Source organism: Lactuca virosa, chromosome 6 (genome assembly GCF_052849685.1).
Source record: "Lactuca virosa cultivar CGN04683 chromosome 6, Lactuca_virosa_CGN04683_v6, whole genome shotgun sequence".
NCBI lineage: Eukaryota > Viridiplantae > Streptophyta > Magnoliopsida > Asterales > Asteraceae > Lactuca > Lactuca virosa.
The window spans coordinates 102,809,845-102,837,636 of NC_136431.1; the positions used below are offsets into that span (position 1 = coordinate 102,809,845).

At 34.9% G+C, this 27,792-nt stretch overlaps 2 protein-coding genes across 2 annotated transcripts; both read left to right on the forward strand.

Moving 5' to 3' along the window:
* Positions 1–1,601: 1,601 nt before the first annotated feature.
* LOC145119946 (metal tolerance protein 4-like) lies at positions 1,602–5,623 on the forward strand. The gene is made up of 7 exons (XM_079055717.1): positions 1,602–1,895; positions 2,501–2,670; positions 2,760–2,958; positions 3,113–3,291; positions 4,241–4,391; positions 4,486–4,616; positions 5,208–5,623. Exons 1-7 carry the CDS (start codon positions 1,691–1,693, stop codon positions 5,385–5,387), a joined length of 1,215 nt encoding a protein of 404 aa, XP_078911843.1. The 5' UTR covers positions 1,602–1,690; the 3' UTR covers positions 5,388–5,623.
* Positions 5,624–6,248: 625 nt separating this feature from the next.
* LOC145120298 (thylakoid lumenal P17.1 protein) lies at positions 6,249–7,551 on the forward strand. The gene is made up of 4 exons (XM_079056123.1): positions 6,249–6,632; positions 6,900–6,936; positions 7,164–7,247; positions 7,371–7,551. Exons 1-4 carry the CDS (start codon positions 6,336–6,338, stop codon positions 7,421–7,423), a joined length of 471 nt encoding a protein of 156 aa, XP_078912249.1. The 5' UTR covers positions 6,249–6,335; the 3' UTR covers positions 7,424–7,551.
* The last annotated feature ends 20,241 nt before the right edge of the window (positions 7,552–27,792 follow it).

Genomic DNA, 27,792 nt, shown 5'->3' on the forward strand with positions numbered 1-27,792 from the left:
TTGAGGTCGGGCTCTACACGTTTGTATACTAGAGCCTGAGAACTCATTACCTATTATTTCCTATTTTTCCATGCATATTGATGCGTTTAACATTCCTTTGATATTGACATGTTTATTTTCTGCCTCAGTTTCATTATTATCTTGTGTCGCATCTTGATTTCACTAGTTTAACATCATTATTTTTCCTTCTCTATGATTTGGATCCCAATTCCAGTTGAAATTTTATTCAAACTTCAATGATTTCATCCTCCCTAATCACAAACAAGTTTTTCATTGGATCAAAAGTCATTTGAACTTACCAGAATATCTCTTTTGTTATTTTTATTTTGTAACTTAATTATTTTCTCATATGATGTGTGAATGTGGAAAATGCACCCAAACAAGTTCTTTCAAGAGTATTTCCTTTCAAGGCAACCATGTAATGATGCTTTAACATGTATAGGTAATACTTTAAAACTTTCTCGGCATAATGTCCTTGGAACTCTTAGACCAACATCCAACCCTTTTAATCGAATTCAATACCCTGCATGTTTTTCTCTTGATAATGTCTTAGTTGAGAGGTGAAAGCAATAATAAATCATTTTCTTATCCTGTTTGCCTCGCAAGTTCATAATTCATTCATTTCCATATACTATAAAAAGTTATATTTTTTTAGAACGACTAACATACATACATCTTAATCTTAATGATACTTCTAAATTTACTTTACACATTTATTTACAATGAAACCTCAACTTAAAAAAGTTGAATGACAAATTTGACATTTCCAATACATCTTATAGCACTATGCCCAAGCCGTTTGGTTAAAAAAGTTATCTATAAAAATAAATAAATCATTGAGCATAGTTAAAAGAAAATAAAGAATTAAACAAGAGTTATTTATATGACTTTTATAAGGACCCCATCTGTTGTTCAAACTTCAAACTTCAAACCTCTCCTGTTGGGCCGGCAGGGCTAATCGATTGGCATGAATCATTGTCCTTTCTTGTGAATAAAAAAATATACTTTCCTTTTTAAGTAAATTTATATTTTTTGTTTCAACATATCTTTTAATTCACCGGATATTCATGTAGCCCGATAATTTCATTCTGTGATGGTTATGAATTCGTGATCAATTTAAAGAATATTTTACATAAAGTTTATTTGGATTATTTCTTAAAAAATATAATAAAGACAGTTAATTTTAAAATTGTATGAACCAACCAAGAATTGATTCTCAGCATCATATTAGATCTCTATATAAAACTGTGTTGGGAGTCTGACTAATATCTTAGTGACTCATCTAATACTAATATATTTAGATAAATACATAATCTATATTTTAGATGTTGTAAATAATTATTTATTCCATATAGTTAAAGTAAAAAATGACGATAATATACAAAGCCTTTTTATTTTTATTCTAACTTTGACTTTTATTTTTTTAATAAATATATCATATATGCATGAATTTGGACTCTAATGTTTATGCTTATAAAACTGTTATTTATTATATACCTGTATATCGTAATATTTATGTGAATAAATGAAATAATACTGGGTTTTGAAAAATTGAAAGAAATAACATTATATGATAAAGATAATTTTTAATTTTGTTATTTATAACTGGTTTTCTGCATTTCCAAAGTCGGTATAATTCTTTCTGTGGACGTCCTTCACTGTTTCGCCACCGGAGATAGAGACAGAGAGGATGGAGGAGGTAAAAGAGGCGTTGTTGTCGCCGACGACACCGGGAGGTGGTAGGCGGGGACGACGGCTGAGTCGGCGGTACTCGGTGAACTCACTCAGGAGCGATTTGTTGGCTCGGTTACCCGATAAAGTCCGTTCTGCGGTTGATATTGAATCGTCTTCTCCCTTCGCTCTACCTTCCAAGTCATCATCTTCCCTAACTCAAGGTTTTTGATCATATATCTACCCTCAGTTTCTCTCTTCATTGCTTCTCTTCGATTTTATTGATTTATGTCCGTAACGTATCTTATTAGAGAAAACATGGATTATTCAAACTACTGAGTAACAAACCAAAATTAAATGCTTATTCGATCAAATCAAGTTCCAATGCCTTGGTTATTATGTATGCGACTTGATTTTAAGTAGCACAGTGGACCTTTTCATCATCATCCAATTCTCTACCATAATCACTGTCTGTACATTTCTCTCTTTTCTTATACAATCTCCCAAGATCAAAATTACCTTTTATGTACGACTTGAACAATCTGTATGTTATCACTCTCTTTAGATGATAAATTTTGCATTTGTCTCCTTTCATAAGAATCTCAATTCTCAAGGCCCCTTTTTATGTAGCTGTCCATTTCTCAGAAGATTGTTTCTTAAAAATACACCAGTTAGGTTAATAACTGTATCAATTTAGTAAGAATGAAGAAGAATAACCTATCTTAGTAGAGAAAACTGAAACCACTTCAAAGCACTGAGTAACAAAACAAAAGTCAAATCTAAGAAGACTTATCTAAACTAACATCTGTAAACTACTTTTTGTGTACAGGTGAAAAAGAGTATTATGAAAAGCAATTTGCAACATTAAAGTCTTTTGAAGAAGTTGATGCTATAGTTTCATCAGAAGGCATCGATGAGGAAGACTTAGATGAACAACTTCAGCAAGAAAGAGCTATGAAGATCTCTAATTATGCCAATGTTCTATTACTAGCATTCAAGGTAATTAATCCTATCTCTTTTTGCTTCAAATCTCAATGTAGTTATCACATTTTTATAAAGAAATTTTGAATTCCTATTGCATATTACAGATATATGCTACAGTAGAAACCGGATCCATTGCCATTGCTGCATCCACCCTCGATTCTTTACTTGATCTAATGGCTGGTGGCATACTTTGGTTCACTCACTTGTCTATGCAAAACCTCAACATTTATAAATACCCTATTGGGAAACTCAGAGTGCAGCCTGTTGGAATCATCATCTTTGCTGCAATAATGGCTACACTTGGTACGTTGTATTAGCTTTTAAGTAGAAACCATTCAACAAGTAAAAAAAAAGAAGACTAATAATCTGTTATTTGTTTGTTTTAAGTAAAAGGATTGTGTTTTTACAAACTGGTGTGTGTTTATGATGAAGAAAGTTCACTTTTGTATATTTTTAGGGTTTCAGGTATTGATTCAGGCTGTAGAACAATTGATTGAAAACCAACCTCCTGAAAAAATGACATCTGTTCAGTTGTTATGGCTATATGTCATCATGTTGACTGCAACAATAGTCAAACTTGTCTTATGGTTGTATTGCAGAAGTTCAGGAAACGAAATTGTTCGTGCATATGCAAAGGTTCTTATTTCCTATTTTTTAGTGTCAATTGTCATTGAAATTGTTGATAGCAAGGTAGTGTTAGGTATGATGGAATTGGAGTAAGGAATGGAATGGTTCATTCCATTGAAGTGAAAAAAGATGCTTGTTTTTGTTTAATGGAATGGAATGGACAGTTTCTTGAAGGAATCTGATGCCCTCCATTTTGTTGATATTGTCATGGTTTTTTTTTGTTTTTATTTTTTATTTCATCATTTAGTGGAATGAAAAATCGTAATATAACCCATTTTTTTTTTGTGAAACTAATATTTATTTTAAAATTCACGGTTTTATTTAAGTTATTGTATTATTATATAAAAATAAATAAATAATATTTAGTATAATTTTAACGAACTTTTATTATTTTAGTTTTGCACATAATAAATTTTTTTATTCTAATAAAAATAAGGTTTAATCTTAAAAAACACCTTATATTTTGTGTTTTTTCCGGATTAAACCTCAAATTTATTTTTTGCCTAAAAAAAACCTTGCATTTTTTCATTTTTCCCGATCTGGCCCTTTTAGTCATTTTTTGCCAAAACAAATTGTAAAATGTGAGGGTTTTTTTTTTCGAGAAAAACTAAAAAAGTTGAGGGTTTATTTGGAACTGTTAGAAGGTTGAGGGTTTTTTTCAGAAAAAAATACAAAGTGGAGGGCTTTTTCGGAAAAAATGAAAAAATACAAGGTCATTTTTAGGCAAAAAATAAATTTGAGGTTTAATCCGAAAAAAAAAAACACCAAAATTAAGGTCTTTTTTGAGATTAACCGTAAAAATAATATATAAAGTAGTGTTAAAACTAAATCTTGTATTTACATATAACATAAAAAATCCATACAAAAAATTCTTTCCTATTACTTCAACCATTTCATTCCTTCCAATCAAAATGGAAACCATATCTAACAAAAATATTCCTTGCTAATTTGATATCAGGATCATTACTTTGATGTAGTAACAAATGTAGTTGGATTAGTAGCTGCTGTTCTTGGTGATAGATTCTATTGGTGGATTGATCCTTTGGGTGCTATTATTCTCGCTCTTTATACCATCATAAACTGGTCTGGAACTGTTCTTGAAAATGCAGGTATTTTCCTAAAACCCTTAAACCCTTAAACCCTAAACCCTAAACACCAGTCTGAATCAAGATTGGCTAATATTAATATGACATGATTATGCAGTTTCATTGGTGGGACAATCGGCACCTCCTGAAGTCCTGCAAAAACTAACTTATCTTGTGACACGTCATCCTCGAGTAAAACGAGTCGACACAGTTCGTGCATACACATTCGGAGTTCTATATTTTGTAGAGGTAAGTGGACATAATCGCCCCTATGGTGGTATACTTACATAAATGGTCACAGTATGAGAGTTTTAAGTCCAATAAAAAGTAGAGAGTGGAAAATAGAGGGGGTGAAAGTGAAATTTTAAAAAGTCTAAAGTTGAGGGGTAAAAGTAACATTAAAAAAAATAAAGCGGTGGAAAATGTCATTTTCCAAAATAGAAGGGGTGAAAGTGAAATTTTAAAAAGTCCAAAATTTAGGGGGTAAAAGTAACATTAAAAAAAATAAAGCGGTGGAAAATGTCATTTTCCAAAATAGAGGGGATGAAAGTGAAATTTTAGGAAGTCCAAAATTTAGGGGGGTAAAAGCGACATTTAAAAAAAATAAAGCAGTGGAAAACGTCATTTTCTAGAATAGAGGGGTAGAATATGTAGATTGGTACAAAGTATAGGGGTGAACTAAAGTCAGTGGATAACTCCACCCAATTTTGTATTTAGAATATATAATGTGGATTTAAAAGGGTTGTAATTCCTTGTAATTTAAACGGGTTTAGTGAAAATATTGTTTCTTAGGTGTAATTTTTTTTTTTTGTTTTAATTTAAAAATATTTGTTGAAATAGGTGGACATTGAGCTTCCAGAAGATTTGTCATTGAAAGAAGCTCATGCAATTGGAGAGACACTACAAGTAAAGCTTGAAAAGCTTCCGGAAGTTGAACGTGCGTTTGTTCATCTAGACTTTGAATGTAGTCATAAGCCAGAACACTCTGTTTTAACCAGGCTTCCTAACAGTGATCCTTGAGTTGAACGTTTTGGTTGGATTTGTTGAGTGTTTGTATATGTATTTATGGGTTGTTGATTTGTAGTTATTATGTTTGTTGAGGTGTTGTTGAAAAAGTTGTATCTTGATCGGCTACAAAAAAGAAAGTGTAAATCGCATTTGTTGGGATGTGTATATCTTCTTGGGTATGCACGAGTAGAGACGACATTTTAATATTGTTATTATTTTATTGTTATTTATTTATTTACTTTTATACATTTCTATTTATTGTTCAAAATCTTCAAATGTTGATTGATAAACAAACATAAATTAGGAAAAAGAAAAGTGAAGTAAGGTTGGCCTGATTTTATTTTACTACTTTGTCATTCTGAAAAATAAAATAAAATAATGAACTACAGTACTACATGCCTCCTAACTCTAAGCAATCTAAACTTGCAAAATATGTTAGATAATAGATTATTTATGAAATATTAGATATTAAAACTGCAAATTTCATGCCAAAACATCAATTTTAGTTATATATAAGTTGTTATATATTTAACATAATAAGAAAACATAATTTACATAAGATATATTATCTATCTTTCTAATTATCTAAAACACTACTAAAATGAAATTTATATTTCAAACTTCAAAGTTAAATTTTTTTTTTTTGAAAAATTTAGCTTAACAAAATTTTATAATATAAAATATTATTAGAAATTAAGTAATAAGTAATTAATATAGAATAGTTCATAGTTTTAATAAAATATAATAACAAAATAATAATGTCAATTATTTTTAGAAGATTTTTTATTTTGAACAATTATATTTTAATATGCCAATAGATTGAAAACAAAAATCCAACGACTGGAATATACTCTTTATAGAAAAAGGAGGCAAAATAACAAAGAAACAGAAAAACAGAGGAAACGAAATGGCCACAAAGCAGGAGCTTCACAAATTTTATCCCTTTCTTTCTCTCCATCCATGGCGACAATTTCTCACTCCTCTTCAATCCATCCTCCATTGTCTTCCTCAATCTTCTGCTCAATAACCTCCATTAACCCCTCACAATACATCCCAATTTTAAACCCTAACAAAACCCTTTTGTCCGCCGTTTCTTCTTACTCGTCCAAGCTCCATTTAATTCCTCCACAAGAACACATTTTTGATCCCATTTTATTATACACGAGTGGATTCAAACCCCCTTTGGATACTCAAACGTTTCTTGCCACAATCAGCGTTTTGGTTGCGATTTCCCTCTCACTGTTTCTTGGTCTCAAGGTTCGCCCCTCTTTTTTTAGATATTCATCTTTGCCCAAATATGTTCGAACAATTGGAGTGTCACCCAATTACGTCATTACTCTTCCTGTTCATAATTAGGGCTAAATTTATGGGATTTGGAAATTGAATTGCTTCTATAACTTGTGTCCTAAATTGTCGCTTGTTATAAACTTATCGAGAAAATGCAGCCCTCTTTTAAAAATTAGGATGTATGATCTTTGTTTTTTTTGGGTTATGATGAATTATGATTATTGGATTTTCATGTAGGGAGATCCAGTTCCTTGTGCGAAATGTGCTGGAAATGGTAAGTTTTCTAATTCTATTTTGTAAACTTGGGAAAATTGCATTCTTCTATGTTTTATTTAAGTCGTTTCTTCTGTAAGATTAGAAAAGATCCACCACTTTTGACATTAGGATAAACAGAATGATTTTTAGCTTCAAAAGGGGATAAAAAGTCTATAAATTTATTTAACTACATTGACATTATGGATAAGAAAAAGATGGTGTTTAACAATCTGGTTGGATGAATAGGTGGCACAAAATGTGTTTTCTGTAATGATGGGAAGATGAAAATGGAAACAGGCTCAGTTGAGTGTAAAGTATGCAAGGGTGCAGGTATTAATGGCGCTTTATGTTCTTATTTTGTAAAAAATGTTATCACTTACAGTATGAGTTTTGGTCACTTCAATTACTATAAAAAAATGCACGATATTTGAATATTGATTTGTGATTTTGTAGGATTGATACTCTGCAAGAAGTGTGCAGGTTCTGGATATTCAAAACGTTTATGAGTTAGGTTTTGATATTTTGTTTTAGCCTCTTAATATTAAACATGAACCTAGTGGAGATTTGAAATATGTTGTAAGTGGCACCTTGTATAATTTTGTAATTATATTATGATTTCGGGGGCTTTTCACAATTCATTTGGTGTGAATCTTTGTATTGAGGAAAAGTAGGAACTCAGATGCAAAATGCCTTAAAACATGCTACTTTTGTCAGCTTTTAGAATGGATCCTATTGATGAGTTTCATGGTATTGGTAAATCTTATTTTTTATTGTTTTATTATTTTTTATCTATTGGTGTTTTTTATACAGTATTATTGTGGGGTTTGGGTTTTGTTGGTATTGAATGGGTCCTTATATATGAGTTTGTTACTTTTGGCCGGTTTTAGAATTTCAAAGTTCAAAATGAGGCTTACACAACCAAAATCCTTTACTTAGGTAATGTTTTATTGACAAAAGTTCCTGCTTTCTATTGATGTATATAAAATGATTGTTGGAATAATCAAGAATTTGGTTTTTGGAAATTTTCCTTGTTGTCTTTATCTTTCCCGGTGTAATGGTATTAGAGTAAGTTTCAATTTCCTTTAGTATAAATAGGAGTTAACATTTGATGTTTATGTACTAGCTTTTCCGTTTGATTCTTAATAACACTTGAAGAGCAAGCTTAGTTTACTTCCCTTATTTTCCTTGTGCCCAAAGGTGAAAGCAGTTTGCTGCAAACACTTGATTTTTTTTTTGAACCGACAAATACAACTATTATAATCTACTCCTAAACTAACACCTAATTCCACCTATGTCCACCACGGGACTTGAACCATCAACCTCAAGGAGGGAGAACACCACCTGATACCGTTGGGCTAGAATACAATCGAGTTTTTGTAGTGATGTTGATTATGATGACATATGTCCCCAAAATCAATATATATGGCGGTGAAGGGAATGTCATACACTCAGAAAGAAATAGTGAGAAGAATGGGTTTCGGTGCGTTCCTTGATATAAAGTTTGATTCAATACCTTCTAGATTGACATACTACTTGGTGGACAAATTCACAGCAAGAACATCGACAATTAAGACTAAGAAAGGGGGAATAAATATTACAAAGAAAAAGGTTGAAGAGATGTTTGGCTTGCCAAGTGAAGGTTTAGACTACAACTAGTTGGTGGAATGTGATAAAACATATCCACTGACTGAAGCATGGAAAAGTCAATATCCAGGAGGAAAGTTCAATAATGGAAACTATGTGAAGAGGATTAGACAATCAGAGGTGGCGGATGACATGTTCAAGCTTAATTTCCTGACGTAATTCATAAACACGTTCGCGGAGATAGAGGTGAGTGGGGCAAGCTGGATTAATTGTCTGGAGAAGTTAGCAAGGTGTGAATATATTCAAAAGATTGATTGGTGCAAGTATATAATGGAATGTTTGGAGAAGGCAAAATACAAATGGAGGCCAAATGATGCAAACTGTTATTACACATGTCCACTCACTCTCTTACTGGTAAGTAATTGTAATTATTTGCATTTAGGTTTGTACTATTTTTAATTCTATAATGAAAATAAGTAATGAGAACTCATTAATTATGTTGTGATAGCTTACGTATGCGGACAAAGAAGTTTCGAATGGCTATAATCTTCGTAGATCATGGCCATTGATAAAACATATTGACTCGGTGGATTTGGAAATGTTGGAGGAGCATGGATTGCAAATGGGAAGATTTGGAACATTGGAGTTTCGTGGAGATGAGGAAGTGGATCTTATTGATGTAGATGATGATGAGGATAAGCTGGTAAGTTATTTTATTATGTATGTCATGTAAATTGCGTAAAATCACAATAAAATTCATAAGATAAATGTGTAACCCCTTCTTAATAGCAATGACAGGTAGATGTGGAAACAAATGAAATGCTATATTGTAGGATCTGTGATGATAAGAAAAAAATTGAAGAAGCAATTAAGAAGGGGTTAGAAAATGATGCAAATGATGAGGAGGTAAAAGAGAGGTCACAGAAGGTGCATCAACTTTTTTATGCGACGACTATGGAACCTGGAGATAATAGATCGCCCACAAATGAAGCGACAATGAAAACGTCAGTTAAAGTTGTTGTCAATTCTGATCAAAGTAATTTTGTGAAAGGAAGTAGTCCGATATGCAATGTTCAGTCTACCGGAAGGAATAACGAGAAGACAAAGGTTGTGGATGTGTGTGACTCACCTTCTGTACTCTTTCTTGAATATAAAGGAAATACATCGTTGGATAGTCCAGTTGTTTTGACTCCTGGTTTTTTGAATATGTCTGATGAAATTGTGGAAAGGAGCATCACAAAGAAAAAGGATTTTTGCAAAGATGACATACCATCATTCAATTCGAGAATAACACAATTGAATAAGGAAGATAAAAATATGGATGATATGGAAGGAACTAAGGCAGTAATTAGATATACAAAGAAATATGTAGCGGAAGAAAAACTAAAGAAAAGAAATGGAAAAGATATTATGGAAGGTGAAAAGGTGCATGTTGTTGACTTCAAAAATGGAAAAGGTAAAAGGAAGGGGAAACTTGGACAATTGAGGTGTTCACCATATGTAGATCGGATTATGGACGTGGATGAGGCGGTTAAAGATGATGAAAATGTTGTGGCTCAAAGCATAATAACATGGGGAAAAGATAAAGGGTAAGAATGTACATTTTATATGAGTCAATGGAAATGAGAAATTTGTTTTTGTCATGACAGTTTTATTGTTTTATGCTACAAATGCAGGGAAATAATATGGAAAACTATTGAAGGTCATGGAATGCATTTGGAATTTGCACATACATTAGCTATGAGAACAAAAGTGCATAACAATGTAATAGACGCGTTGACTGCTTTCCTTAATAAAATTAAGGAACAGAAGTCAGAGGCATCTTACTCTAGGATGTACTTCACATGCGATACGATTGTAAGTTTTTAATATGACCATGTATGTTCTATGTCATATTCTGCTATGAATTTTAATATGGTCGGTATGGAACTGTTACATGTTACGATAATTATACATGATTTGTATCACACATCTATGTTGTACTGATGTTGATTTTGTTTAACTGTAGGTTTTCATTCCAATTGTTGTTGATGATAGTTACTACCTAGTCTGTTTTTGCTTGAAAACGGTTGCATTTTATATATTTGATTACATTAAGAGGTCGGGGACAATTGAGTCTGCATATGGGAATAGACCACGTATCGTGGTTAGATATGTTGTTTTCTTCATCAATTCATATATAGATTATCGTAATTGTTGTTATATATTTATTATAATATGAATTATTATTTAATTTGACATGCAAAAAAGTTTCTTTTGTTGTTATCTGAATAGTGTTGAACACAAAAAAGCAAATGTGTTACTTAAAAAAGAAGTTGTGGTTATGAAAATGAAGTGTCAAAGGAAAATAGTTGGTGTTGACTGTGGAATTTTCCATATGCGACACATGGAAACATACATGGGAGAAGCGGCACATAAATGGGATTGCGGTCTATGTGTTGCTTCTAAAATACAAGAAAAGATTTTGGGATGGTTAAGGTATAAGTATCTGTATAAGTTGATGATGTCGGATTTTAATGTTATGAAGCAAACATTTGTGAAGCATTATGCAGTTGTCAAAAAAATGGACAGGTTTGAAAGGATGAAGCTGATTGAAGGTAAGAAGAAAGAAATCATAGGTGTGACGCAGTAGAATCATTTGTGAAGAAGATGGTGTTTAATTAGGTTTTTTAGTATTATAAAAACTGATGATCGTTTATGAGCTTTGAAGTGTTTTGTTATGTTGGTTTTTTTGGAATATGGTAATTTTGTTTGGATTGGTATGTGTTGGGCGTATTCTAAGTAAAACTATGTGATGAGTTTATTTAATGTGTGAAAATATGGTTGTTATAAGTGGTGTGAACCTAAAGTTATTGCTTATATTCCATAGGGAAATCTCCAGAAAAGTCCTAAAATTTTACCCTAATTTACGAAAAAATCCCAAACTAAAATTTGTTTACGAAAAAACATGAATTACCGGTAAAAATGGCGATTTGACCCTTTTTTTTCCGGTTTACCGGTTTTATTACTTACCTGTTTCACTAAAGTCCCATTATTTTACCCTAATTTGCGAATAAGTCCCAAAATAAAATTTACTGATGATTTGACGTTTTTCTTCGTGTAACATACATTTTATCGGTTTCATTGCTGACTTAGACACCTAGTCATTTAATTAGTTGATCAAATGAATACGATGGGTTATATAATGTCACATTTACTGTAAAATTTGATATCCATCTCATCGGCTCATTTGTGACTATGTATCTACGTCAGGAATGAAACCAATAAAATGTGTGTTTCCAAGAAAAAAAGGGCAGAAAATGAGTTGATGTCTGATGAGATGGATATATTGGGTTACATAAGATTAGATAGACAATTTGATATTTCTTATAAACGTAAAAAAATAACGCAGTTGTTGTTAGTTTATGTAATTATTGTAGTCTTCGTTGGATGCATTTTATGTTCCAAAAAGATATACAATACATCAGGATATCAAGTTTTATGTTAAACATAGCATTATATAACTCAACATATCCATCTCATCATCTCATTTAATGACTAGGCGTCCGGGTCAACAATGAAACTGGTAAAATGTATGTTACATAGAGCAAATGACCAAATCATCAGTAAATTTTAATTATTTTGGGACTTATTCGCAAATTAGGGTAAAATAATGAGACTTTAGTGAAACAGATAAGTAATAAAACCGGTAAACCGGAAAAAAGAGGTCAAATCGCCATTTTTACCGGTAATTCATGCTTTTTCGTAAACAAATTTTAGTTTGAGACTTTTTCGTAAATTAGGGTGAAATAATATATGGTATATGACACTGAGCAAAGGTCAATTAATATATGACATATGACTCATATCATTCTAAATCTATGGTTTTGTGGTGCATACTGTAAATACTATAAAGCATCACGTAAATGTTTCTTAAATAACTATTGGACTAACATTTTGGTTGAATATATGGATGTTAAAACGAAATACATGTTGTGAGTAATTAAAATTTTTTTGAAACATCAAATTCCTACTAGATTACCATAGTTTGTAAGACTTAATTTGGATTTGGAATTGTAAAAAGAATGACTAAAAAATCATGTTTATAATAATATAATACAACTTTATGTGTAAGTTCTAAACTGAATATCTACCATAATTCTAAGTTTAACTATGTATTAAGTGGTATTATCAACAATTATATAATGAATAAGACATTTTTTTTAAGTGCGTATGCTGATTCTTTTCTGTATGAACATAGAGTAAGTCTGTATACTTAATTTAGAAATACGTATAATGGAGATGAAAGTTATATATTGATTGTAGTGAAGATGAATTTAGTAATTAAACATATTTCTCGTTAGAATCATGTAATAAAGTTTGTTTGTATAAATTTTGAATTGAATAACTATCATAATTGTATTTAGAAGTATGCAATATTTTATGTATGCAACAAGTATGCAGGGCCGACCCTAAGGGTGTGCAGAGTGTGCATCCGCCCAGGGTCTCGGAAAAAATAGGGTCCGAATTTAACAAAATTAATATTATACACTTTTATATATATATATATATATATATATATATATATATATATATATATATATATATGTTTGTTTCATCAATAACAAAACGTAAATGTTACTTAGCTCAGCCGGCAAAATCTCACTCCCAGTGCGTGCTATTTCTCGTTTATTGTGGGTTCGATCCTAGGGGTGTCAATTTATGACACGACACGACAAAAATACACGACACGAAACGAAATCGGGACGAAATCAAAATTCGAATTCGTGTTCGTGTCGTTTTCGTGTCAAGTTTAAAAAACACGATGTCGTGTCGTGTCGTGTTCGTGTTCATAAATCGACATGAAATTGACACGATTGAGCATGTGTTTGTCGTGTTTTTCGTGTTTGTCGTTTTTGTCGTGTTACATATGATTAAGTATGAATTAAATAAACTAATAGTTATGTAATGTTATCTTTATCGTGTCGTGTCGTGTTGTCGTGTTTTAATTGGTTCGTTTTCGTGTTAGTGAAAAAAAAACACGATATCGTGTCGTGTCGTGTTCGTGTTACACAAAACCTTGTCGTGTCGTGTCGTGTCAGACAAAAACACGACACGACTGCCCGATTTGATAGCCCTATTCGATCCTCTCCCTATTCAAAATTTTCCCTTTTTTTTATTAAAATAAATAGAAGTTACATATCAACCCCTCAAATTTAGTACTTAATTCCATTTAGTAAATCAATTTCCATAAGTTACAAGTTTGGCCTTCCTAACTTTTACAATTTCACATTTTGAGTTATTAAACAATTTTGTTTTTCGTTTTCACTCGTACAATTCATCATAACCTATTTTGTTTATATATATATATATATATATATATATATATATATATATATATATATATATATATATATATATATATAATTTTTTTTATATAAACTTATTTTTAGGGGGCCTTTTTTTTGTGTTTGCACCGGGCCTAAGATAACTCAGGATCGGCCTTGCAAGTATGTAATGAATAAGTCACATCTTTTTGAAGTGCATATACTGATTCTTAAATTTATGTAGTAAATGTAGTTTTAAAGATGACTTTAGTAATCAAATATTGACATGTGTATTGTATTGATTGTTGTATACGTATAAGAATGTTGTAAGGGTTGGGATGGTTAAAAAAACCAAGTAATATGTGCATAAGCTTTAAAAAAATATTTGAATGACACTTACTAAACAATGTATAACATATTTACATGTGTATTATTTATTTATATTAATTGGTAGTTATATTTGTCATAATTATTATTATATAAACAAATTTTGAAAGTAAATTGTAAAAGGGCTACATCAGTTATACTAACATAATAATGAAAAGTGACAATTGACTGAGAATGTAGCAATTGTTTTACCCTAAAACAAATAAACCAAACAAATTAATATGAAATACTAATAGACTGATAAAAAAAATTAGTGCTTCTTTCCAGGATCTTCTTTAAAAATGTTGTTCTTCTCATCTTCCTTTCTTGAAGGACAATTTTGCCAATCATGATCGTTACCCTTACGATAGTAGTTACAACGTGATTTTTGAACTGCAATTTCTTGAGCACCTTTAATCCTTTTTTTTAGTTCCAGACCCTTTGTTCCTAATGATGGTTTTGAGCATTCTAACACCCCTAAGTGTACATGCAACCCTAGAAAACCTTGGATCTATGTTTGTCTAAAATACATGCAAAATACTTTTTCCAAGGTTCATAAACCTATCTAGCATGCATGGGGAACTTTAATCATAAAAGATGGCTAGAATTACATACCTTGTAGTTATTATGATTCCTTGAAAACCTTGAGAGCCTAGCACCCCAAGTGTGATGCCTCAAATGTTTCACACAACACCAAATGCCTTGGAATAAACTTTGAGAATGTATAACACTTGTAAAAATCGGTTTGCCCTCTCTTGTTCTTGGTGTAGCCGATTTTCGTGAGTATCATGTTCATTATATAGTGTGTCACATCTAGGGTTACACCATGTAAACCCTAATGTGACATGACTCTTCATTTCCATGACCCATGAGTTTGTAACTCCCATGGAGCCTCCATGGAGCATCCAATGGATTTAACCCAACTTGATAATCCATGGAGCCTTTTAGCCCACTATACAAGTTATGGATGATTTACATAATCAACCCATATATTTAATTAGTCTCTTTTTGATCACTTAATTAATCCTAGATTATATCTTGATCAATACTAATTTAAATAATACTATTAATATATTAGAACTTATAATATATTAATAAACCACAAGTGTTATTTCTCTCATTTAGTCTATCCAAATGCATGATGCCATCAGTGGCGGAGCCAGCTTGTTAGAGGTGGGGTCCAAGCACCCCACTTGGAAGAGGATTAGAGCCATAATATTACCATATATACCCTTAAATAATTTTCCTTTTACTAAGAAACACCCTCAATGGCACCCACTCTTACAAGAAAAGTCCCTCATTGAATTTTTTTTACTGAAAAACTATAAGTATCCTAAAATTTCAAAGTGTTGTAATTTTATTTGTATTTTTTATATGATGGACCCCGGTTAATTTCCATCCTGGATCCGCCACTGGATACCATGCAACCCAAATGGACCATGCCGGGTCGGGTCAAGTACATACCAGAAATAGTTATGGACTTAGACACCTTATCCAACAGTCTCCCACTTGGATAAGTCTAATAACTATAACTACAAGTATGACTTCAGGAACCGATCAGCAATCGTAGCTCTTTTCAAGGTTTCTCGGAAATGAGAAGATGATGATACGCCATTTAAGATAAGTGATCATATAATCCTCTGTTCTTGATATCAGCCGTACAATTACATGGAACAATGTCTTACTTTTGTCCAGCAGTTTGTTTCCCGATTTCCGATTTGTTTGACATAGAACTTAATTGAACACATCAACTTAGTTCTGACCGGGCCCGGTACATAGGTCAAAACAAAATCATCGAGGGGCCCATATATCGCTTCTAATCCAAGAACGAACAGATAAACTTCGACTCATATGCTTGTTTTACTACTTGTTAAATCACACACAAACACACGTTTTATAACATCGAGTTACCAATGCGTTTTCGCACGATCAATGTATAACCAACTCATAGACAACAAGTCATATCTCTAGGTTTGAAGACTTATATGATATTACCGTCTCACGATCACTCGAGATGAATTCCATGAAGTGATACCAACGAGCGTGGGTTGAATCCAATACTTAGAACTTATGAGCACTCATGAGTGTTGAGGCCATGTCCAACATCTTAGACCTCTACAACTGTAACAAAACGTTATTTCAAACCTATGTAATAATGTAGGTCAATTTGTATTTCTTTTAATATAATAAAGAGAAATTTTAGCATACTGTGCATATTTACATAATTGACCCTCAAAAATAAATTATTAAACAATCTCGATTGGAATGAACCAAGTGATAGAGATTGTAACAAGGTTTCCAAAAACATAAAGAACACTAAAATCCGAGTTATAACGAAGAAGTTATGACCAATCGAAGATTCGCGACAAAACCGGCAAAACACTGTTCAGTGTAAAAACTGAATTTCAATAAAAGGCTTTTCAGCCTTAATAATCTAAATGAAAGTTGTAGTTTATGTTAAACCGAGCACTTTCATAAAAAGAACGGCAAAATCTGACTTCGTATGAGGAAGTTACGATTTTTCTAAGTTTCAGTATAACAGTGTACAACTAAAAACTCGAAATGAAGATCGAGTGATTTTTAGCCGACACAACCTAAACGAGAATTGAAGGTCTCGTCAATAGTAGTACAACGGTAAAAAGACAGACAAAAACGGACGTCGGATGAAGAAGTTATGAATTTTTAACGGATTTCCGTCCCGGTCTGTTTAAAATAATAATATTAAAAATAAATTCAAAATTAGCCGACGAAGTCTAAACAAAAGTCGTAGAGTATGATTTTACCTATGCGTGCATATAAAGAACGCAAAAAACGGAGCTTGTATGCGAAAGTTATGATTTTCACAAGTTTTTGGCACAAAAATCAAGAAAAATAGAAAACCGGGAAATTTCGCATGCATGACCTTCGGACACGTCATCATCGCATGTAGACTTCCACGTGTCGACTGCTGATTGGACCGAACCCTCGCGTGGCACCTGCTGATTCGACCAAGTCCGCGGTCCACTCATCTTCGGACAACCTCGCATGAGACACACCGCAGACGCCCCGGACACCCCTTCGCACCGTGCCCTCTTTTATTGGACCGAAGTCCGCTCCAGTCCGAAGATGCCAGCTGCGAGCCATGTCCAAAGTCTCGCCTTGTGTACACCTCGCCTGTCTGACACGCGTCAGCCTCGCATAGCCTCGGATCCGAGGCTTCGGCCTATATAAGGCATGCGAGGGCTTCCGAGGATTTTACACTTTTCACCCTAAAATTCACACTTTTTCATATTTTTCACTTCCACAAACTTATACACAACCCCTAAAGCCCCGGTATCAAGCCTCAAACCCTAAGCAAGCCTCAAAGCCCCGAGATTCCGAAGAAGTTAACCTCTCTCCAGTCGAAACTCTGCCCGAATTAAGCCGGTTTCTCGGCAAATAAACTCCTTTTTGGGAAACGAAACCCTGTCCGATTCACCACCTATCAAGTGAGTTCATACCCCCGTATTTTCATAATTTCTACTGTTTTAAGGGGGGAGGGGGGGAATACAAGCATAACACAAGAACTTTGTGTTATAAAATCATGATAAAACAACATTAAATCATTAAAAATACTCAAAACATTAAACTATTTTATAAACTTATATTTTTCCCCAAAATTCATATTTGTATATATATATGTATATAAATGAGATTTAAAAGACTTAGGACTGATAACTCATTCTGGGTCCTTTTCCTTGTTTGGATGTGGGCTTATAGCACCGGTTATTTGTCCGAGTGTCATTTAGATTTTACTTATATATAAAATTGTATATGTATATAAATATAATAGTTATTTCATCAGTTTAACTACCTTTGTAACATGCTGAGCAAGGGATTACATGCAAACATAGTTAAATACAGATTCAGAAAGTACATATAAATTATAATAGGTATAATTTATACATAGAACAATAATTCACGATTCAAGTATACTAGAATACACTGTCTTACAAGAAACAAAGGTTTTGATTAAGAACAAATCAGGGGTTTACACTTATTAAATACATGTTCGGAATACTAATTCAAGAACATACTGTCAATCATTTATTTCAGAATGATTGGGTTTTGATTCAAGAACATACGTGTTCGGAATACTAATTCAAGAACATACTGTCAATCATTTATTTCAGAATAATTGAGTTTTCATAACTAATATACATGTAACGTTTATATGCTTTTTATGAGACATTCAATTCAGGTTGTTTAATTCATTTTAGACAACAAAGGTAAAGCCCTGACATTATAACCAGAATCTCCAGTCGGGGATCGAAACAAGTTGTGTGTAGATCTATATCGAGATTGACAACCCTGCACTCAGGCTGCTAGCTACAGTCAGGCATACACGCCGATGAGTGGCAATTGTTATCAACAGTTTAAACGCCCACAAAGCGTTTGTTTTCAGGCCATCAGTCATAGTATGGTTATAATAACTCATTAAAAAGATATTAACAATACGTTAGTGTATAAACAACTAAACGAAAGTACACATTCAAAGTACCAGTTTACAGAATACAAACTACAATGGTTCAAAACAGTTTTCAATAACAGCTGGTGGAGCCAGGCACACTCTCAGTACAAGTTTTTCATAAAGGAATACAAATACAAAACATTGATACAAAGAGAACGGTTTTATAGGAATAAAACTACTTTTCATATACAACAGAAAATATAGGATTTTCTGGAACAATTTACATATACAAGATACAGAGACATCCTTTAAACATAAACACTTATGCACTCACTCAACTTTATGTTGATACTCTCTTTTCAAATTACTTGTATTCTCAGGGAAATAATACACAGGTACTCCCCGAGCTTTTTGAGAAGATGGAGCTATGTTGAGTCATATCTTCTTTTGTATAACTATATTTTGGTTCAATATACAATGATTGAACACATGTAAATACTTATACCTTTTAAATACAATGATTGTTTGTACTTTGATTACTATGATGCATGTGTTGTGATACTACAATTGAAGTCCTCCACCCCCGGACGTTTCCGCCGTCTGGTTTGGGGGTGTGACAGATTGGTATCAGAGCATTGTTTATAGTGAACTCAGTATATCAATCCATAAAAGATATACAAACTATAAATACATCGAGGCAAGGAACTCTGACTACAAGTATACTTTTAAAGATTTAAGTATTTTTATAAGAAGTATACTAACACTCATACCTACAAGTACAATATCACAGTCATAAGAACACACTCATACTTACAAGTACAATATCACAATCATAAGAACTTAAAAGTATTTGGATGTTGAACACTATAGTCAAACCTGGATAGTTATGTAATCATATCTGGAATTAATATAGCCTGATCAACTATATTGATTTGAGATATGACCAACATGTGTTTGGGAGTGATAGTGGTGTTGCGACATGTCTAAAACTTACCATACACCTACAGAAGAACTATAGAACAGAACACACAGATTAAGATACTACGGAGAGTATTTTACTAACCTTACTTCTAATACAGAACCTATGGCTGAACCCAATTTACCGGGAGGCCCCTACAATCCACAAAATGCAGGCTGGATCACAGACTCGGATGAAGAACCCTTTGAGGACAACGAATCAAGTGGTACGGATACAGAGCCACAAGTCTGCAACCCTGGGGAGAGTCCCCTGAGGCAAGAGGAAGCAGAACCCATACCCGATTGGGGCCAATACATAAACTATTGGAGTCGACAAGACGGTCAACGCCCTCCCTACGGAATGGCACGAGGTTTCTATAACATCTCAAGAGGAGGAACAGTCGACAGAGCTCTTCCAGTTATAGTAAACCGAATAGCCCGACAATTCGATCAATCAAGGATGTCGATTAATCAGATCCTAGAGGTGAATGCGGTTGCGCAGGCTAACACTACAGATATCCTTCGTCTTGATGAAATGCAAGATGACACCCAGCACCATACTGAAGCCCTTCAAAGGCAACTTAATGCTGCTGAATCAGAGATAAGAGAAATGAGGGAGCATCAAGCTGCCCAAGAAAGGCGCCGGAAAGCACAAGACGAAGCGGAACCTATCAACCGTCGTAGAAGTCGCCGCAAGTAGTGTTCACACTACTTCTACTTTCTACCTTCTATATCGAATGTATATACTACTTTTCACGATATGTACAAAACCAAGTATCAATAAAACAATAAGCACTTTACTTCAACAAGAGTTAGTACAATTCTCATAGACATCCTATTCCAAAGTTTTGGATCATAAAAATGTTCCAGTGTTATTTTTCATGCTTTCAATACGATCGCGGAAATGTTATTTTCGGTAGGTCGGTTTGATGTCGACACTTTCTCAGTATTGGGGTATATTATAATCCTGCTTCAAGGTCAAGTTTTCTGGACCTTATATACTTAATATACCAATACAGTCGACATGTACATTCATACTCTTTGAAAAATAACCATTCAATTTCATATTATCCTATTGCAAGTTGTACTTGCAGTGGATTTCTATTTCCAATTCTTTGTGAAATTCATGTTGAATTAACTGTTTAGTTCAGAGATATCAAATTCATATTCATTCTTGATATCTCACTATCTTTTTATCTATTGACTTTTATAGCAAGAGATGCCTCCTCGTAGAAATCCAAGACGTATCAATATCAATGAAACACCAACGCCACCCCCACCACAACCTCCTCAATTCGACCCCGCTATGTTTCAAGCGGCGGTCACAGCGGCTGTAGCGGCTGCCATATCTCATATTCATACTCCTGGTGTTAGTGGGTCGGGAGTCGGTGCACATCCTTCCAACCATGGCGAAAGTCATGGGCATTCGCGAGAATGCACTTATAAGGATTTTTCTAATGCCAAACCCAGGACCTTTAATGGGACCGGGGGAGTTATGGCACTAAGACAATGGATTGCGAAGACGGAAGCAATCTTTGAAATTTGCTCCTGTCCAGAGGGTAGCAAAGTTAAATTTGCTGCCTGTACTTTTTCTGAGAGGGCTCTAACGTGGTGGAATGGCCACATTAAGTCACTTACTCTAGTAGTGGCTAACTCCATCAGCTGGGAGAGCCTAAAAGCCATGTTAATGCGGGTATACTGTCCGCGAGGGGAATACAGAAACTGGAGCAAGAACTATGGGCTCTTACAATGGTTGGTTCTGACATATCAGCCTATACCAGTAGGTTCTGTGATCTGGCAATTCTTTGTCCAGATATGGTCCCTATGGAGAGCAAAAATATTGAGAGATATATTTGGGGTATGTCGGCCCAAATTCAGTCAAGTGTTTTAGCTTCAAATCCTATTACTTTTGACAGTGCCAAAGAACTGGCACAATCTCTTATCGACCACGGAGCCCGTCAAAATTCTGTGGTTTTTGCTCCAGAACAACCCAAGGAGAACAACAACAACAGCAAGAAGAAGGGTTGGAACAAGACGAAGGGCAAATCTCCTCTGGAACCTGCAAAGAAGCAACAAGTAGTGGCAGTCCATGCTACTACTGTACCTGCTACCATACCCGCTGCTATACCTGCTGCTGTCCCTAATAACCTTGCACCAACTAAGCCCTATGCTGGTATCCTCCCTAAATGCAACAAGTGCAATTTTCACCACAACGGAAATTGCCGAGAAATACAGTGCCGTAACTGCAACAGGAAAGGGCATACTGCCCGATTCTGTAGAATACCACCCCAACCACTTAACCAAGCACCTGCCGATGGAGTAGGCCGAGCATGCTACCAATGCGGTGATGTGGGGCACTTCATGAAAGATTGTCCAAAAGCTGGAAATTCTGGTGGAGTTGGGAGAATTTTAGCACTGGGTCATGAAGAAGCGGTGACAGACCCTGCTGTGGTCATGAGTATGTTCCTTCTCAACAATACTTATGCATGCATTCTATTTGATTGTGGTGCTGAGAGGAGCTTCGTGAGCCATAATTTTAAACATCTACTAAATCAAAACTCCCAACCACTAAATGAAACGTTTACAGTAGAAATGGCTAACGGGAAATCTGAATCCACCAACGATATATACATAGGATGTATCCTTACCTTGAATGACTTGTCTTTCCCAATAGACCTTATGCCGGTCTCTATCAAAAGTTTTGACATCATAATAGGTATGGATTGGTTGTGCCCCAACCATGCCGACATCCTATGTTATGAAAGAGCTATTCGTTTGAACTTGCCAACTAATGAAACTCTTATTATCTATGGCGACAAACCCGGAACGAACCTTCAGATCATTTCTTGCATCAAGGCACAGTAGTACCTTCGCAAAGAGTATTTTGCTTTCTTAGCCCACGTCGTAGACAAAAAGCAAGAAGTGAAAGATATCGCGAGCATTCCAGAGGTTTGCAACTTTCCCGATATCTTTCCTGATGATCTTCCAGGAGTACCTCCCGAACGACAAGTCGAATTCCGAATCGACTTAATCCCTGGAGCTACCCCTGTAGCCAAATACCCCTATCGTCTTGCACCTTCTAAAATGCAAGAATTATCCAGCCAACTTAACGAACTCCTTAGTAAAGGTTTCATAAGACCAAGCTTCTCACCATGGGGAACACCGGTTTTGTTCGTAAAGAAGAAGGATGGATCATTTTGCATGTGCATAGACTACCGCGAGCTGAATAAACTTACCATAAAAAATCGATATCCTTTACCTCGCATTGACGATCTGTTCGACCAACTTCAAGGTGCGAACTACTTCTCGAAAATAGACTTAAGATCCGGGTATCACCAGTTACGGATTTTGGAGGAAGACATTCCCAAGACCGCATTTAGAACTCGTTATGGTCATTACGAGTTTATAGTGTTGCCATTCGGATTGACGAATGCACCTGCTGTGTTCATGGATCTAATGAACAGAGTGTGTCATCAATTCTTGGACAAATTCGTCATAGTCTTCATCGACGACATCCTTATCTACTCAAGAAGTAAAGAGGAACATGGCCAACATCTTCGTCAAGTATTACAAACCCTTAGGACAGAAAAACTCTATGCGAAGTTTTCAAAGTGCGAGTTTTGGATTAGGAAGGTTGAATTCCTAGGTCACGTGGTCAGTTCAGAAGGAATACACGTGGACCCTTCCAAAATCAAAGCAATTGAAAACTGGCCAGCACCCAAAACACCTACAGAAATCCGTCAATTCTTAGGTCTTACTGGCTACTATCGCAGATTCATCCAAAATTTCTCCCGAATCGCTAAACCGCTTACCACCCTGACGCAAAAGGGTGTAACTAGCCTTGTGCAGTGCACCGATCTTGTCTCTACCCGAAGGGACAGAAGACTTTGTAGTGTACTGTGATGCTTCAAATCAAGGGCTTGGGTGTGTACTTATGCAACGAGGAAAGGTTATCTCCTACGCCTCAAGACAACTTAAGACGCATGAAGTCAACTATACAACACACGACCTTGAACTAGGAGCGGTGGTATTTGCTCTGAAGATCTGGAGACATTACTTATCTGGCACGAAATGCACAATATTCACGGACCATAAAAGTCTCCAGCACATCTTCGATCAGAAAGAGCTGAACATGAGACAACGACGATGGGTGGAGCTACTGAACGACTACGAATGTGAAATTCTTTATCACCCTGGTAAAGCAAACGTAGCAGCTGATGCCCTTAGCAGAAAAGAATACTCGGGACATCGAGTAAAGTCGTTGACCATGACAATCCATTCACATCTGTCCACACAAATCAAAGAAGCTCAACTTGAAGCCTTGAAACCCGAAAATATGGCAGGTGAAACTCTGAGAGGAATGGATAAGAACTTCGAAGTCAGGGATGATGGAGTCTATTATTTCATGAACCGGATCTGGACACCAAAGTTCGGTGGTTACAGAGACGTGGTTATGAATGAAGCACACAAAACCCGATACTCCATTCATCCAGGTTTAGACAAGATGTATCTGGACCTTAAGAAACTATACTGGTGGCCTAACATGAAGGCCGAAATCGCTACCTTTGTGGGCAAGTGCCTTACTTGTGCCAAAGTCAAGGTAGAGTACCAGAAACCTTCAGGTTTACTACAACAACCTGAAATCCCTGAATGGAAGTGGGAGCGGATTACAATGGATTTCATAACCAAATTAACCAAGACTTCGGGTGGTTATGATACTATTTGGGTAATCGTCGACAGATTAACCAAATCCGCACAATTCTTGCCAATAAAAGAAACCGACAAGATGGAGAAACTAACCAGAACTTACCTCAGGGATATTGTTAGACTGCATGGTGTACCAATATCTATTATTTCGGACCGAGATAGTAGATTCACCTCTCGTTTCTGACAGTCTTTACAAAACTCTTTGGGAACTAGGCTGGACATGAGTACAGCCTACCATCCACAAACCGACGGACAAAGTGAGAGGACGATTCAAACATTAGAAGACATGTTGCGAGCTTGCATGATAGACTTTGGAAAGGCATGGGATATTCATTTACCCCTTGTGAATTCTCTTATAACAATAGTTATCACACTAGCATAAAGGCTGCTCCATTCGAAGCCCTCTATGGCCGCAAGTGCATATCCCCTCTGTGCTGGGCTGAAGTGGGTGACACACAGCTAGCTAGAGGTCAAACTCCTGACAGTGCTCTCACTGGTCCGGAAATCATTCGAGAAACCACCGACAAAATCGTACAAATTCGGGAGCGACTTAAATCTTCCAGAGATAGACAGAAAAGCTTCGCTGACAAATGGAGAAAACCCTTGGAATTCCAGGTTGGTGACCGCGTCTTGTTAAAGGTCTCACCCTGGAAGGGTATGATACGCTTTGAAAAGCGTGACAAATTGAATCCAAGGTACATAGGACCCTTCGAAATTCTTGCTAGAATTGGTCCTGTAGCTTACAAACTTCGACTACCCCAAGAACTAAATAACATTCATCCTACCTTCTACGTTTCGAACTTGAAAAAGTGTCTATCTGATGAGACTCTTGTGATCCCACTCGAGGAAATCGAGTTAAACGAGAGCCTCAACTTTGTGGAAGAACCCGTAGAGATTCTAGACAGGGAAGTTAAGAAAACCAAAAAAAGCCGTATCCCGATAGTGAAGGTTCGCTGGAATGCAAAACGGGGACCTGAATTCACTTGGGAACGGGAGGATCAAATGAAACAGAAATATCCACATCTTTTTCCCTAGTCTATCTGAAATGCTAATTTCGGGATGAAATTCTCTGTAACGGGGGGATAATGTAACAAAATGTTATTTCAAACCTATGTAATAATGTAGGTCAATTTGTATTTCTTTTAATATAATAAAGAGAAATTTTAGCATACTGTGTATATTTACATAATTGACCCTCAAAAACAAATTATTAAACAATCTCGATTGGAATGAACCAAGTGATAGAGATTGTAACAAGATTTCCAAAAACATAAAGAACACTAAAATCCGAGTTATAACGAAGAAGTTATGACCAATCGAAAATCCGCGACAAAACCGACAAAACACTGTTCAGTGTAAAAACTGAATTTTCAATAAAAGGCTTTTCAGCCTTAACAATCTAAATGAAAGTTGTATTTTTTGTTAAACCGAGAACTTTTATAAAAAGAACGGTAAAATCTGACTTCGTATGAGGAAGTTACGATTTTTCTAAGTTTCAGTATAGAAGTGTACAACTAAAAACTCGAAATGAAGATCGAGTGATTTTTAGCCGACACAACCTAAACGAGAATTGAAGGTCTCGTCAATAGTAGTACAATGGTAAAAAGACAGACAAAAACGGACATCGGATGAAGAAGTTATGAATTTTTAAAAATGAAGACTCTTCATTTTTGTAACTTATGTGTTCTTTTAATAGTTTTAAAACAAAGAGGCTTTTGGTTATCCATAACTTGAGGACAAGTTATGGACTCCATTAAAACACATAAAGATCATGAATTCAGCAATAAACAAGTAATTCCTATGATCTATCAAGAACTCATAAGAACATGAATAATCATATCAAAATTTCAAGAACATATGAACACATATAATCATGCAATTTTGATATTAGCCATTGTAAATGGATTATAACAACCATTACACCATCTAAAATAAGTTTTATAACACCAAAACAGTTTAGGGTAATGTTTCTAGTCCATTTCCACCAGCAAAAATCAAAATTCTGCACTCTGCACGGCCAACTCGTCGAGTGCACGAACTTACTCGCCGAGTTGGTTGCATTTTCACTTGGACTCGTCGAGTCCCCCCATGGACTCGGTGAGTCCCCTGTGCAGACAACAAGATATTCCACTTTTTTCACTGTTTTGCATCAAGTATCAACAAACAAGCCTAGGCTCTGATACCACTGATGGGTATTGAGAACTTCTAACACCCCTAAGTGTACATGCAACCCTAGAAAATCTTGGATCTATGTTTGTCTAAAATACATGAAAAATACTTTTTCCAAGGTTCATAAACCTATCTAGCATGCATGGGGAACTTTAATCATAACAGATGGATAGAATTACATACCTTGTAGTTGTTATGATTCCTTGAAAACCTTGAGATCCTAGCACCCCAAGTGTGATGCCTCAAATGTTTCACACAACACCAAATGCCTTGGAATAAACTTTGAGAATGTATAACACTTGTAAAAATCGGTTTGCCCTCTCTTGTTCTTGGTGTAGCTGATTTTGGTGAGTATCATGTTCGTTATATAGTGTGTCACATCTAGGGTTACACCATGTAAACCCTAATGTGACATGACTCTTCATTTCCATGACCCATGGGTTTGTAACTCCCATGGCGCCTCCATGGAGCATCCAATGGATTTAACCCAACTTGATAATCCATGGAGCCTTTTAGCCCACTATACAAGTTATGGATGATTTACATAATCAACCCATATATTTAATTAGTCTCTTTTTGATCACTTAATTAATCCTAGATTAATTCTTGATCAATACTAATTTAAATAATACTATTAATATATTAGAACTTATAATATATTAATAAACCACAAGTGTTATTTCTCTCATTTAGTCTATCCAAATGCATGATGCCATGCAACCCAAATGGACCATGCCGGGTCGGATCAAGTACATACCAGAAATAGTTATGGACTTAGACACCTTATCCAACAGTCTCCCACTTGGATAAGTCTAATAACTATAAATGCAAGTGTGACTTCAGGAACCGATCAGCAATCGTAGCTCTTTTCAAGGTTTCTCGGAACTGAGAAGATGATGATACGCCATTTAAGATAAGTGATCATATAATCCTCTGTTCTTGATATCAGCCGGACAATTACATGGAACAATGTCTTACTTTTGTCTAGCAGTTTGTTTCTCGATTTCCGATTTGTTTGACATAGAACTTAATTGAACACATCAACTTAGTTCTAATCGGGCCCGGTACATAGGTCAAAACAAAATCATCGAGGGGCCCAGATATAGCTTCTAATCCAAGAAGGAACAGATAAACTTCGACTCATATGCTTGTTCTACTACTTGTTAAATCACACATAAATGCACGTTTTATAACATCGAGTTACCAATGCGTTTTCGCACGATCAATGTATAACCAACTCATAGACAACAAGTCATATCTCTAGGTTTGAAGACTTATATGATATTACCGTCTCTCGATCACTCGAGATGAATTCCATGAAGTGATACCAACGAGCGTGGGTTGAATCCAATACTCA

What these genes read in the sequence shown, in the direction of transcription:
- LOC145119946 (XM_079055717.1), top strand. Translation starts at nt 1,691, where the DNA reads ATGGAGGAGGTAAAAGAGGCGTTGTTGTCGCCGACGACACCGGGAGGT. An exon ending in ATCATCTTCCCTAACTCAAG is followed by an intron (nt 1,896 to 2,500) that starts GTTTTTGATCAT and finishes TTTTGTGTACAG; the next exon opens with GTGAAAAAGAGTATTATGAA. An exon ending in TTCTATTACTAGCATTCAAG is followed by an intron (nt 2,671 to 2,759) that starts GTAATTAATCCT and finishes TGCATATTACAG; the next exon opens with ATATATGCTACAGTAGAAAC.
- LOC145120298 (XM_079056123.1), top strand. Translation starts at nt 6,336, where the DNA reads ATGGCGACAATTTCTCACTCCTCTTCAATCCATCCTCCATTGTCTTCC. An exon ending in TGCGAAATGTGCTGGAAATG is followed by an intron (nt 6,937 to 7,163) that starts GTAAGTTTTCTA and finishes TTGGATGAATAG; the next exon opens with GTGGCACAAAATGTGTTTTC. An exon ending in TAAAGTATGCAAGGGTGCAG is followed by an intron (nt 7,248 to 7,370) that starts GTATTAATGGCG and finishes GTGATTTTGTAG; the next exon opens with GATTGATACTCTGCAAGAAG.